The following is a 13,601-nucleotide window of genomic DNA, read 5'->3' on the forward strand; positions in this document are numbered from 1 at the left end:
AGTTAAAACAAAACAGTTGTATGTTAGGCAACCAGAGGCAAAATTTTACCCAAGATTTTTGAAAGTTTATAGTAGTTTCAGTATATTTGGGATAACAGGTTTTAATCAGTTATCAGAAAATCATATTTGTAATATTTTGTTGGATTTTAAACCCCGGTGTCTAGAAAATATACATGCCTCTTTCTCTGCAAAAGGTAAATAGAAAATTGAGACACAAACATTACCTAAAATTCCACAGTAATTCTGATCATACTCAGACGTGCAAGAGGAAATGTGAGTGAGAGGCCAAATTGCTGACTTAGGAGGATGACCTCTCTGGAGGATCACATTTTTATTTTGTGAAAGTAGTCCCGAGGACATTATAATTACTTGAAAGGCCATTGTTTGTGGAGTTTCCCACTTTTCCTAACCGACTCCACTCCATGCTCTTTGCCCACAAGGGTTATTTGATGGTGGTAACTCACAAGTATTGGGTAGGCTGGTGTACAGCTCGCTCAGCATTTTCTCACCAGTGTTCTGGAACAGGGACAAACTGGTAACTCACAAGTATTTTGTATACCATGCTAAGATTTTTATCATAAGCATTCTAAAACCGTGTTCCTAATCACAATTATTTTGTATGCAGGGTGCATACATTGCCTCACAATATATTCATGAAAGTAACAATTTTTACACAAAAAGTCCATCTTACCAAGACCTTTACGATCTTCATACATTTTTCATAGTTTTGCAAAATGGACCTAAAGTTTGCACACCCCTGCGACCTTAGTACTTATCATGACTTTGTCATTTAACCAAAGATTAAATGATTCTGGGTATTTTTCCACCTTCCCTTAGCAGCATCCTACTTTCTGTAATTTAGTCTCAACAAGAGTACACAAACTCAGCTCTTTTATGAGTACAGTATCCTATGTTTGAAATGGGCATATAGATTTTTTTTCCTGTCAAATGCGCAATAGAACTACTTCTGTTTCTTACAAATACTTAAAATATTGATATTAAACTTTGCGTCACAGTGGGCTTCTGATACATCAGTAGCTTCCATTTCTGAGTTTGAATCCCTGAAGCTTTGGTTGTCCAGCATTGGTCAATGGGGTTTTCACTACATGTACAGATTTCAGGTTATCCACAGGATAAAAAGGTTTCATACAATAGGTATAATTACAGGGGAGGGGAGAACTCACCTAGCTTGGTGAGCATTGAGTTAATCCGAGGGAAGCTGAAACTCTGGTAGTGATGGATTACTGAAAAATAATTCCTCTCAAACCAGATAGACAGGGACTGTAACTGTTCATGCAAGCACTTTTCACATCTGTAAACTCAATAGCTCAGGGTACTTTTCATATGCAGAGGAGCATAATGCCAATGCCTGTGGGAGGAGTGATATTGAGTGTTTGTTTGCTTTATCCTCTTATCCTCTTTCCCAAGGGAGAATGGGATACCACAGATACCTCCACATCATGACAGGTTTTCAAAATGTCTTCTCTTGCCTCCTGTATACCTCATTCGCATTTACTCCAGCCCAAAGCTGATGTGAATGTTGATAGCGTATGAATTCACAGTACATCTCTGTGATTGAGTCATTGTTGTGAGGGGCAGAATTTGAAAGGAAAATGCACCATCAACCCAGCCACCTGCCAAGCCACTCTATGACAGTGAAAGACAGGGACTCCCACTAGTGAAGTTCGTCCACCTATCATCATTTGGAATTCCATAATATGATTGTAATTTTCACCCAGCTGCTGCCACCCCTTATGTACTGGAGCCCATTGAATCTAAATGGGTGGAATTTACTAGGTCAGTGCATAGTCAGAAAATCTAGCACGGATAGGGCCCAACTGACCAATACAGAATGCTCCTCAACTAGATGTTGTGCATTTCAACTCCACCCATGTCTTGTGTTTCCTGTACAGTTTGGTGTTATAGGGTCTGATTTAGAGTTTGGTGGGCAGCTTATGCCGGCAGAAACATGGCAGATATCCTCTCTGCCTTATTGGCTGTATGTCTGGAGGCCAGGCCATGCGGCTGTGTGCAGTGTGGGCTGCTGTCTATGGAGGGTGGCCACAGGGCCTGGCCCTGAGGCCAGCTCCTGTTGCATAAGGACATATGCAGCAGGACTAGGCCCCCTACAAAGGGTTAGGCAGAGGGCCTGTCCAAACATTAGCTATAAACAGAGGTCAGGTTCAAAGAATGATTTTGCAGTATTATCAAAAACCTCAGACATTCACTGAAAAATCCAAAGGTTAATGTGACGCAATCTGATTGGCAGAGTGAACCTTCATCTTTAAGTCATCTCGGTTTTGCAGGACCAGTACGATGTGATGGGTTGGCCGCAACTTGGACAGAAATGTTGCAGTCACTATTGCAGGACAAAGAGACTTGAACCCCGTGTCCTGAGGTTTATTTAAAAACTAATAAGGGAGCATGGTATCTTACCTTTACCTCCTTGCACCTCTGCGTAGTACCCAGGGACCAAAAAACAAAAATTAGTCACCAAATATATTCACCCAACTACCCTACTAAGCACAGCTTTTGGCTGTGTGTAGCAGTGGGTTGCCTGCAGGCCCCACCCTCTTGCCAGGTCCTACACTCTATTTGCCCCTCACTAATCCTCCCCAATCCTGCACCTTTGGCCATGTGTAGCACAGCGTTGGCTGCCGGGTCTGTCCTGCAACGAGGCCCTGCAACCAGCCCCTGCCGGAGGCTAACCACACGGCATTGGCCATGCGCAGTGTGGGGTTGGCTGCAAAGGCCCTCATTTTTTTCATTTTTCAGTACTTCAGGACTCCTGTGGTACAAACCATCCAGATATCACTAACATTTTAACCACTTTATGTCCAGCCCAAGCACTGTTTAAATATGAATTACTTGAAAAAAGTTGGACGGATATACATCAAATAATAAAAAAATGCTTTCTGAGTAAAGCTCTGACTTTCTGCCAAATTTGCTGTAATTCTGTCCACGCATTTTTTTTGTGTTGCTTCTTAAAAAGTCCAATGGGAATTAACATGGGATAATTATGTTTTGGGACCTTTTTCCTGGCCCCAGCTTAACGGATCACACCTGAACTTGGCAGAAAGGAGGTAATGTGGGAAACTTTTGTGAAGATTTGTCAAATGGCAGCAAAGTTATTAGTGAAACAAAAAATGGTCCTCCTATGAAAACTCTGACCGAAACATAACTACACAGTGGCACCACCACTGTAAAACATTCACAAGATAATATGCAAGAGTGTCCTTCACAAGACACCCTTCAAGACTTCATTTCTGCTAGGAATTTTTACCAGACAAATAGGAGCCCCAGTAGATTAGAAACATTTGTTTCTTCATTGTCGTCACATTTTAGTAAAAGTGAACCCGTAGTTTAGTTTTTTAACTCCTACCAATAGCCAGCTGTCATTCCTTGAATACCCAAGATGCTCAAATAATTTTTTGATTTTTCGGTATAGTGCAATAAATCACAGTTGAACGTGCTATTCCCTCAGTTAAATTCATATATCATATATTTTGAATTGAGCCAGCTGAAAACCATTCTTATCTTTTTCACCTGAACAGATGGACATTGTTTTGAATATAAGTGGATATCCAGCCCCTGGAGAGGAGCCTCCCGAACTGTATGGTGCCAACGTTCAGATGGTGTAAATGTTACAGGTAATCTTTGCTTTCTTTTTTAACTCTTTCAAAGTAAGTGATATGATATTTAATACAGATACTTTTTTGATTCTGTGGGTAATAAATCAAATTTCATACAATTATGTAAAAATTCTCAGGATCCATAATTTACAAATATTCATAATAACAGTCCTATTTCATCGGGTGAGCGAATAACTGCTAGCATCCATATGTAATAATGTTGTTTCAGCACTGTCCGGGTGAGGCGAAAATAGAGGTGGGCCAAGTATTATAATTCAGCTAAGGTCTCTGACTTTTGTTGACTTTGCCTGACGTTAGTTACACACAATTGGACACTGAGCAGTTGTTATTCACGGCTGATGGATTACCTATAGGTAAAATATCATCTGACCTTTATAATGTCATGTGTGCAGTGAATGGACTTGTGTAGGAATTAAGCAGACTGCTTATGAGAAGTTGAAAAATATGAAGTCCATATCCAGGAGCTGTGCCAAAGAGGTCACTGTTGACATAAGTGCAGGAGGCAAGTAGGGTCTCTCATCTCACATGGCTGGGTTAAAGGAATGTAGACTCTTTTTTAACAATGATACAAAAATAATGTTCACACATTCACTCGTTTTGATTTGTGGTTTAGTTTATTACCATATGAAGTGGTTTACATGTCTTAGAAATAGCATATACAAGAGAAAGTTAAGGATGTTAAGATATCAGGGCTGAAAGGTGAAATAAATATCACAGGATGAGCTCATTACTATGCCTAAATCCATTACATATGTACTGAAATTTAAAATAGGGAACAAGGAAACCAGCAGCCGTTGAAAATGAGTTAGCTAGGAGGAGTTCTGACCTGGAGTGCCCAATAACTAGCATAAAATACGCAGTGGAGCTGTCCAGAGATGAAAATGTTTTGCTAACACTTTCTTGATTTAACTCGGTCAGCTAGGTAAGAGTGACAAGGCATTCCTCAGAGAAAAGGCATGAGGTGGTACCTGTATCACTACAGAAAAAACAAATGCAGGATTGTAAAAAATAAGTTAAACGTTCAAACCAGGTTCAAGTAAAATAAAAATGTGATAAAAACAAGGGCAAAACAAGATAAGTTAAATAGTTCAAAATTTATAATGAAAAAGGTAGACCCGTTCATAAAAATGAGTCAAAGAGGGTTAATTATTCAGTTAGCATGTCACGTATTTCACAAAAACATCATTCACAATCTTAAGGAAAATTTGCCTTTTGACATCCATAGGTGCTTAGTTCGGAATATGCGCGAGGGCCTAAGTAGCAACAGATGCTCTTGAGTTGACATTGAAGTTGTGGTAAACTAAACTGGAGTATTATTACGGATCTGGCTAAAAGTAGTTACTACACTGACTTAAAATACATCTAGATGGCTGGTGTAAAGGAGTCAATGTGGCCAAAGATTCAGTATATTGACCCATGATGCAGTGTCTGTTAAGGTGAGTTTAAAGTAAAATACCAGTCAAGACTCAGTCTGCTGTAACCAACAGCGGCCACCCATAACTCAAGGGGAGGGGCGGGGGCTGGGACAGAGATGAGGCAAAAATAAAGGAACACTTACCTTGCCTCCCTCCCTGCTACCTCCTGCTGCCTCACACCCCTCGTCTTGTTGTGTCCCAGCATTCACTGCTGGGACACCAGCACAGGCTCCCCAGCAATCCTGGTGTTGCTTTCATGCAAAACCTTGCATGAAAGCAGTGCCAGGATTGGTCTGAGCGGCAGTAACTGCTGCTCAGACACAGCCCTGGGGTCTGTGCAGTTTCTCCAGCCTGGCTGTTAAACACAGCCGGGCTGGAGAAACCTAAGTGCGCATGTGTGTTTTGCTGGCCTGAGATTGCCGGCCCAACACACATGCGCACTTAGGTGCACTCTCCCCTCCTCCCCCCTCTTACCCTCCCTTGGTCTAGCCCCACCTCTCCCTGCACTGCTGGCTGTGCCAGAAGCAGAAAAATAAAACAAAAGTAAACTATTCTTTTATTTATCTGCTTCTGGCACAGCCAGTGGGGCAACGCTCCTTTGCCATAGAGAAGGAGCCACCCCTGGCTGTTACTGATTAAATATATCACACTCACAACTCACACATACAGCCAGTAGGAAGTCAAATAAGCAAAGTAGCTTAGGGTCAATTGTTTGACTATAGCTTGCTTGATAGCATTTTTTAAAAATCAGTCCCCCCCTCTCTATGGCCCCTTTCAAGGTTTGACACCATAAATAATACTTTTATTATTGGATTGAGACTCATTCTCTCTTTGTCCATGTATTCTTTGTTCAGTGACTGCAAACGGTTTTCTGGACCTCCTCGGTTTCTCAACCCAAAGGCCTCCTTGAAACTGGCTCCTCAAGGAGTAGGTCTTCCCAAGAGAGTAAAGCCATAATACCCCTATGGACAATGTCAGAAAATTGGTCCCTTTCCTTCTGAAAGAACGTTATCGAATAGGATATTCAAGAAAGTTGAAGGAGCACTCTTTTCCATTTACCGATTGCTCATTGACAGGTAGCAGAAAGTCCCCTTGTGGAACATAGGATTTCTTCTTTTGGATTCATATTGGTTCTAATATGTTAGTAGACCAAAAAACGGGTTTTCAATAAGAAACTAGCCTCACTTTGCCGAGAGGCAGGCAGCAACACAAAATATTATTTTAGATGTCATACTGTTAAGCTAGCTTAAATGAATATATACTATATATTATGTACACTGTTTTAGGCCTTTTTGTAGCTAGGAACTTTGTTAGGTCACATTTTCTCTATTTGTGACATTAAAATGCCCAGAAAAAAATAGTATCTTGGAGTTTCAACAAGATTTTTCACAAAACATAGCTGTATATTAAAAATGGTCTAAAATAGAAACCTTGTGTATGTTTCGTTTATTATAAACGATACAATATGGATTAATATAATTTCATGAATCTTTAAATATCAAGATCCACGTTCAAAAAGAGCATTGTCTCAGCTTATTGATTCTCCCAAGAGCATTTTTTTAAGCCTGCATTATTGTACAAAACTTGCTACTGTGGTCTTTAGTTTACCGTCAACAAAAATGGCAAATTATGCGAACAGCCAAATTGTTTCCCTAGACTCATCGTTGTAGAAGTAGCTCTTGATTCAAGTGTGTATTTTCATTGTGGATGAACTTCTATTCTCATGATCCAATTATATGTCCAACAGGGGGTTGTTTAATAATGAAACAGCCCGACGCTGACCGATCCTGCAGCCCAAAGTGCATTCAGCCACACTCGTACTGTACAGAGGTATGTATGCCTACAATTGCAATACTAGTGTAACCCATTACTCCGGCTCGAGAGCAGTCTCTCCATTTTCAATATAACTTTGAAAAGTTCTGCTAGAACAAAAAAGAAAAGCATTGCTATAAGCTAGAAGAATATAAACTAGATAAATGGATTTCACCCACACTTAAGGTACATTTTAATTTGCAAACTCGTTTGCATATTTTATAACAGTCATTCAGTTTTTTTGTACGCTCTTCCTGTTTCCCTAGTTTTTTAATTAGCCACCCGCTATCAATATGCTCTTCACTGCTATTTAATCTCAATATGTTTTGCGTTTGCTGTTATATAATAAACCAAGTCAGTGTTAGCCTTCAGGCAACCTCTCATCAGACTAATTGTCTCTTTCACTCATCCATGGTGTTTTCTTATTTTTTCTAATTTAGGAAGCTCGTCACTCACCAGCCCCAAAAACTCTTTGTTTTTTGCTTCATTCAGGGTGGAACATGTGGCTGTGAAGATGGTTACACCGAGGTAATGTCGTCCGATGGCTCACTGACCCAGTGCACTGTTATTCCTGTTGTGGTGCTCCCAACCACTGACAACAAGAAGGGAGACGTGAAAACAAGCCGGGCAATCAACCCAACACAACCATCCAGCAGCCAGTCAGGGAGAGGTGGAAGGACATGGTTCTTGCAGCCTTTTGGATCAGGTGAATTGCAAACATTATTAGTTTTTTTTAAGTCCTATCATGGATGGGCAGTAGATAATCGTTAGTAGTGGGCCTCAAGCATAAATGGGACATCAGATTTAGACATATGCTAGTTTTTGGTGATGATCACAGTTATTGAAAAAATGACTTTGATAAAAAAAAAAAATAGGTAACAAGCTTTCTGCCCACTAGTCAGAAAGGATGAGACGCTTTCCACTGCAAAGCACATTGTCCTCCACTGCACCCCGCAGTTCAGCTGAGAATTCTTACACAACAGCTGAATTATTTTTAAATTCATAAAACGTTTATGTTCCTGACTCATGGGCCTATTGGATTGCATTTTCAACACTAAACTAACTTGGTATATTGTTCTCAATGTTTAGAAACTCTCTCTAAGCCCAGAACCGTTGCAGCTTTCCATATCACAGCTCCTTGAAGAATACTTTCTCCAAGCAGGGACTAGTCATAATAACCCTATAGATAAGATCTACAATCCCCCCCCCCCTCCGTTCTTGTCCAAGGTATAGTGAATCAGCTCTGGGTCTGGAGCAGAATCTCTGCATTATTTACCTGGCAGGCAGCAAATGGACTTTTAGCAAACTTTAATTGGTTAATGGGGCAAAAAAGAGATATTGAGCAAGAGCAACTATACTCACGATCTGTGATCATAAATGAAGTTTCCACTTTTTCCCATTTTCAATTTACTTTACAACAAAGGCATTGTAGCCTCACCTGCAACACCAGAAAGACTTGCTGGGATTTGGAGTCTCCTGGTCTGGAAGTCCACTCCTCATTAAAGAAACAACGTGTGTTGTGCCCTTTTCTGTGAAAAGTTGTGAGCTCAAATTGGTGCCCTTGGTGGACAGCGAAGAAGGGATGACCTATGTAGTAAGGACATAGAGCCCAGATGTTAATATTTTACAGGATTTATTGTCATAACAGAGACAACAACGAGGAGCGAATGGATCTGGAAACTGCTCAACCACAACTGCCGCTGCTCAGGCAATCAACCCCTAACATTCAATTAAAGAATCCTATGACTGTATACCGCAACACACTACATAATCCTTTCCCTTTAAAAAACTAAGCAACTTTAACAAACACTAACAATTTTTTCTTAAAAGAACAATCAAAAACATAGATAAAAAAGTATACTTCACATGAGGACAAATAGGAAAAAATAATAAAACTAGCAGACATAAATAAACATTTGTTAACCATTAACTTTTTTTTCAAAATACCATCTCTACAAGAATCTATGAATATAAATACATGTCACACTGTTTTTCAGATTACTGCACTGAAATTCAGTGATATCTAATTGGCAGATTCCACTGTCGACTACTTCTGTGAACATAACCCCCACTGTCATTGATCTGACTTGGGTTACTTTTGACTTAATTGTCTTCTGACTTTCCTTGATCGTTCATAAGATCTTCAGAGAATTTTGGACATGTACTCTTCACTTTTACCTATTTTTCAACATTCCATCAGTTTCACTTATTGACCCTGACTTCATTGCCACACCCCTTATCCATAATTAGGGGATCAGTATGTTTCATCTCTCATTTTCTTTTATGAACAGGAACTTTTATGTGCACCATATCACTATTTTTAAATTTATGTGAGGAACCCTCTTTCTGACATCAAAATATTATTTTTGATTGGTTTCAGTTCATGAAAATGTCTCACCATCTTGTCAGCATCATTCAACAACCATGTCTCACCCATCTGGACATCCACCATGGGCATATTTTTGAGCATGGTGAGAGCTTAATGGTTGAATGAGAGGTAGTATGATAAAACCATAACATCGACCATACCACATTCTGTACTATACATCTGCTCGCAATTGCCCATCATATACAGTTTCTCAACAAACAGTTCATCCTCTCAACAAAACCATTGGTCATTGGGTGTTAATGTGAGCTTTAGAGATGTATGATGTCCACTTGTTGGTGAAATACCTTGAATTCTTCACTGACAAATTGTGCACTGTTGTCACAAACTAGAAAAGCAGGAAACCCTCCTCGTAAAAACACATCGTTTAAGAAAGCAAAGACATTTTTTTAAGTGGAATCCCCTATGAAAAGTACCTCTGCCATTTTGAATACGGCAAATCTAGGAGAGGATGGAAGAGCATTGTAAGGGTCCATAAGGTCAATACCAATTTTCCCCAATAGTTTAGAAGGCGATTCAATCGGTTGTAATTGTGGGCTTCTGATGTTGAGACATTTCTCAGCACTATTATACACTACACAATCATCTCTACGCGCGTCAATGTGTTTGTCTATACTGGGCCACCAAAATGCTTCCCGCACTCTCTGTTTAGTTAGTGTTCTGCCTAAATGCCAATCATACGCACCGCTTATAATTCTCTCTCTCAAGTTGTCCGAAGGAACACATTTCTCTACCTTTATTAAAACACCATCTTCTTCAGAGATACTATTACAAATGTTTGAAACTGATTGGGTACAGTCTCCTCTCTAGGCCACCCTTTTGTTTACATAATTCATGACCTGGACGAGAGTCATATCTTTGTACAATTCTTCCCTCAATTCAGCCTCACTAATATCACACATATTTTCCACATCAATACATTCTTAAAACAATCTTCTTGCTCATCCTCCTCAGTAACTTCTGCTCCTACCTCATCCACCGACAATCTAGAGAAAAAGTCTTCTCTAACGTTATGGTTCCCAGGTACGTACAAGACCTCAAAATCATAATGTAGCAATTTAGTGGACATTCTGGAGATTCTCAAACTGTGGTCCTTTATCATATCTCCTGACAAAATAGAGATTAGAGGGCTGTGATCACTATTCAGAATGAACCGGTTACCCCAAATGTATGGGTGAAACCTCCAAATAGCCCACCAACAGGCTAATAATTAATCTCTGCTCCTCTCACCAACACTTTAGAGACATACCCCAATGTGTTTTCCACTCATCCCTTAACCTGAGTGAGGACTGCTCCTATTCCAAAACTGCTAGCATCCACTGTGATAGTACACTGCACACTAGGATCAAAAGGCTTCAATATCCTTGACCTCACCAATTGATATTTGATCCACTCAAAAGCTCCTTACAAGCTTTTTCCCAAACTAAAGTGGTATTTTCTTTAGCATGTTCATAATCCTATATACATCTTGTGAAAAAATCACAAAGAACAATCAATTTCTTTAGTCAATTTTTGTCAGCAGGTGGGACCAGGTCAGGCCTTGAATCAACAACCTGCTCAGACACCACATGAGCTAAACATTCTACTTTATCTCTAAAAAACGGATACTTTTTGGCTCTCAACACAACACTCCATTCTTGCATTATGCTTAATGTCTTATGTAAAGTTTCATCATTTACCTCCCTGAACATCTGAAACATTATCCTCTGCAAAAACAGAAGCAGCTGATGCCAACCCAAAGGACATTCTGCAATACTGAAACATACCTATTTGTGAACCACCAAACATAATCAACAGCTCAGTTCTTTTTGGAAGAGGATGAAACTCTATCAAAATATGTTTATTCAAACACCTTCGGTCCACACACACTCTCAAACCACTGTTTTTTTCTCTGTCACCACCAGAGGTAACAACCACAAAGAGGACTCAACTGGCTTGATTGTCCCTTTTTAACACAATTCTATGAGTTTCTTTTCTAATGTTTCATGACACTAATTGGCACACTTCTCAATTTATGCTTTACTGGAATTGTGCCATCCTTAGTCTTGGTCTGATGAGTGAACCCCTCAAAGGTGCCTTACCTTTCTGTAAAAACTGAGGGAAATTGCTTACCTAGATTATCTGTGAAATTATCTGACTCAACATCAGACAGTTGCTCTTTGGTATCAGACCTTTATACTATTTCAAACAATCCTTGGTGGAACCAGCCTAAAACCTTCAACCCCTTGATTGGTATATATAATGTTCCTAACACCTTCCTACATCTGAATTCTAGAATATCTTCAAAGAATCCTTTCTGCCAATTCAATTTTCTGTCATTCATATGACGTGGGTGCCCTATTCAATAGTTGCAATAGTCTATTACCCCACACCTTTTTGAAAAGTTCCTCCATAATCATAGTCATCCTGACTCTCGAATCCATCAATAACCCTACTATTCTTATTGCCAACACCTATATTGATGTACAGATCTACACATGTGTCTGGATCACCATTAATTACTGGATTCTCTGCAACAACTATCACTGTATCTCTAAGACCCTCTTGTATCTTGTCTACCTCATCACATATGCTTTCAAACACATTAACCTTACCCACATCATTCACATTTGTGTTCCTGTTTTGTGAGCACTTTTCACTGCATTTACTATTTTGGCAAACTTTGGCAAAATGGCCAATCTTGTTGCACACCCTACATATCACATTCTTAAGAGGACACACTTTGTTATCCTTCATGTGAGATGGATTACTACACCTAAAACACAAGTTCTGCCGTTTGAAAAATGGCGCACTGTCTCCCCTCGTTATTTTAACAGATTTAGCTTATCTAATTTTTACAATCCCTACAGTCGGCTCCAGACATCTTGTTTTCCAGTTCTTTAAAAGACACCTTGGGAACTTAAAGTTTTTATGGTTTCATAACATAGACCACAAGGAGGAGCGACTGGTAACAAGTAGTAAAGAACACAACACTATAAAATTCCCACACCAATTGAGACAAAGAGAGAAACCTTTAGTCAGTAGAATGAAATGACTCATTAGATTTGAATAAGGGGAACCAAAAATGTGAAACTTGACATTTTAAGGCAAACATCAATTAAAAAATGTAAAATGCAATTTATAAACAGTGATTTGCAGTAGTTAAGGGCCTAGATTTGACTTCTGAGTGACCATGATTGGGTGGAGGCTGAAAGCATAAAGCTGAATGTCCAGGTCAAAACTTTTATATTAGGATCTAGATGTTAGGTGCTTATCTAGAGTTTGGCAGGCAGTATCCTGTCCACAAAACTGATAGTCCTCTTGCTCTTTTTAACGTTGAGTGGACCCTCATGTTTCAGCTTGCTCTACTCGTGGAAAAGATTTGCCATGCACAGGTTTTTTTTGTGACTAATTTCCAACAACTGTTGCAGTGATATTGATGATATAAAATATGTCATGAGTGCTGTAATATCTGGAATAATTAGCAGTGCATGGCACAAGTTATAGTTTCCTTAGGGCACGAGTTGTAGTTAGTTGAAATAACTATACCAGTACATTTCTCTGGTTCTGTGCATTTAAAATGTGAACCTAACTATAATGTCCCTGTGAATTACTATACTTTTTTTTATCCCTGTAACCTATGTTTTTGTTCAGCAAATTTCGATGTTTTTTTAATAAACAGTCATTTTAATTAACATACATTAATTCAACTACCGCCACTCATGGCCTTTGGCCAGGCCCCGTGGTCAACTCCCTGTAATCACCCAACCCTGCACCATTCACAGTCTTTGGCTGTGTGTTGTGGAGATTGGCCACAGGGCCTGCAACCATAACCATTTAACCATGCATTGAGTGATGGTGCGTGACGGGGGGTGTCCCCTCAGGCCAGGCTTTACAGCCAACCCCTTATAACCACCCAACCCCACTCCACTCACGTCCTGCTGCCACGCGGCAGAAGTTGGCTGCAGGGCCTGGCCTGTGGCCAGGCTCTGAAGCCAACCACCTATAACTACACCAACCCCATGCCATACACACCCTTTGGCTGTGCGTGCGGGGGGATGACCACAGGGCATGGCCTGCAGCCTGGACCTATGATCAACCCACTTTAAGCTCCAAACACTGTGCTACACACAGCCAAAGGGGGTTTGGAGCTTAGAAGGGGCAACACTAAATATGTATATTTGGGGGCTGCATGGGCTCTTCAGGGCCCGCCAGGCCCCACCCCCTCCCCGTGGCTGCCTAGTAATATTTTTTGGGGGGCCACGCAAAACCCCTCAGGCCCCAGGGCCAGCCACCCTGCTGGGTCCCGGGACAAACACCTCCACAGAGCTACATAATAAAAAACCTAGAGGGGGC

General features: G+C 40.3%; 1 protein-coding gene across 1 annotated transcript in view; it reads left to right on the plus strand.

Annotated features, from left to right (window-relative positions):
• The window catches only part of THSD7A (thrombospondin type 1 domain containing 7A), a 934,571-nt gene that overhangs the window by 860,628 nt on the left and 60,342 nt on the right, over positions 1-13,601 (plus strand). Inside the window, exons 23-25 of the mRNA XM_069211831.1 lie at positions 3,555-3,650; positions 6,816-6,898; positions 7,373-7,586. Of these exons, the coding sequence (XP_069067932.1) occupies positions 3,555-3,650; positions 6,816-6,898; positions 7,373-7,586 (393 nt within the window). The remainder of the gene's footprint in view (positions 1-3,554; positions 3,651-6,815; positions 6,899-7,372; positions 7,587-13,601) is intronic.

This window comes from Pleurodeles waltl, chromosome 10 (assembly GCF_031143425.1).
Source record: "Pleurodeles waltl isolate 20211129_DDA chromosome 10, aPleWal1.hap1.20221129, whole genome shotgun sequence".
NCBI lineage: Eukaryota > Metazoa > Chordata > Amphibia > Caudata > Salamandridae > Pleurodeles > Pleurodeles waltl.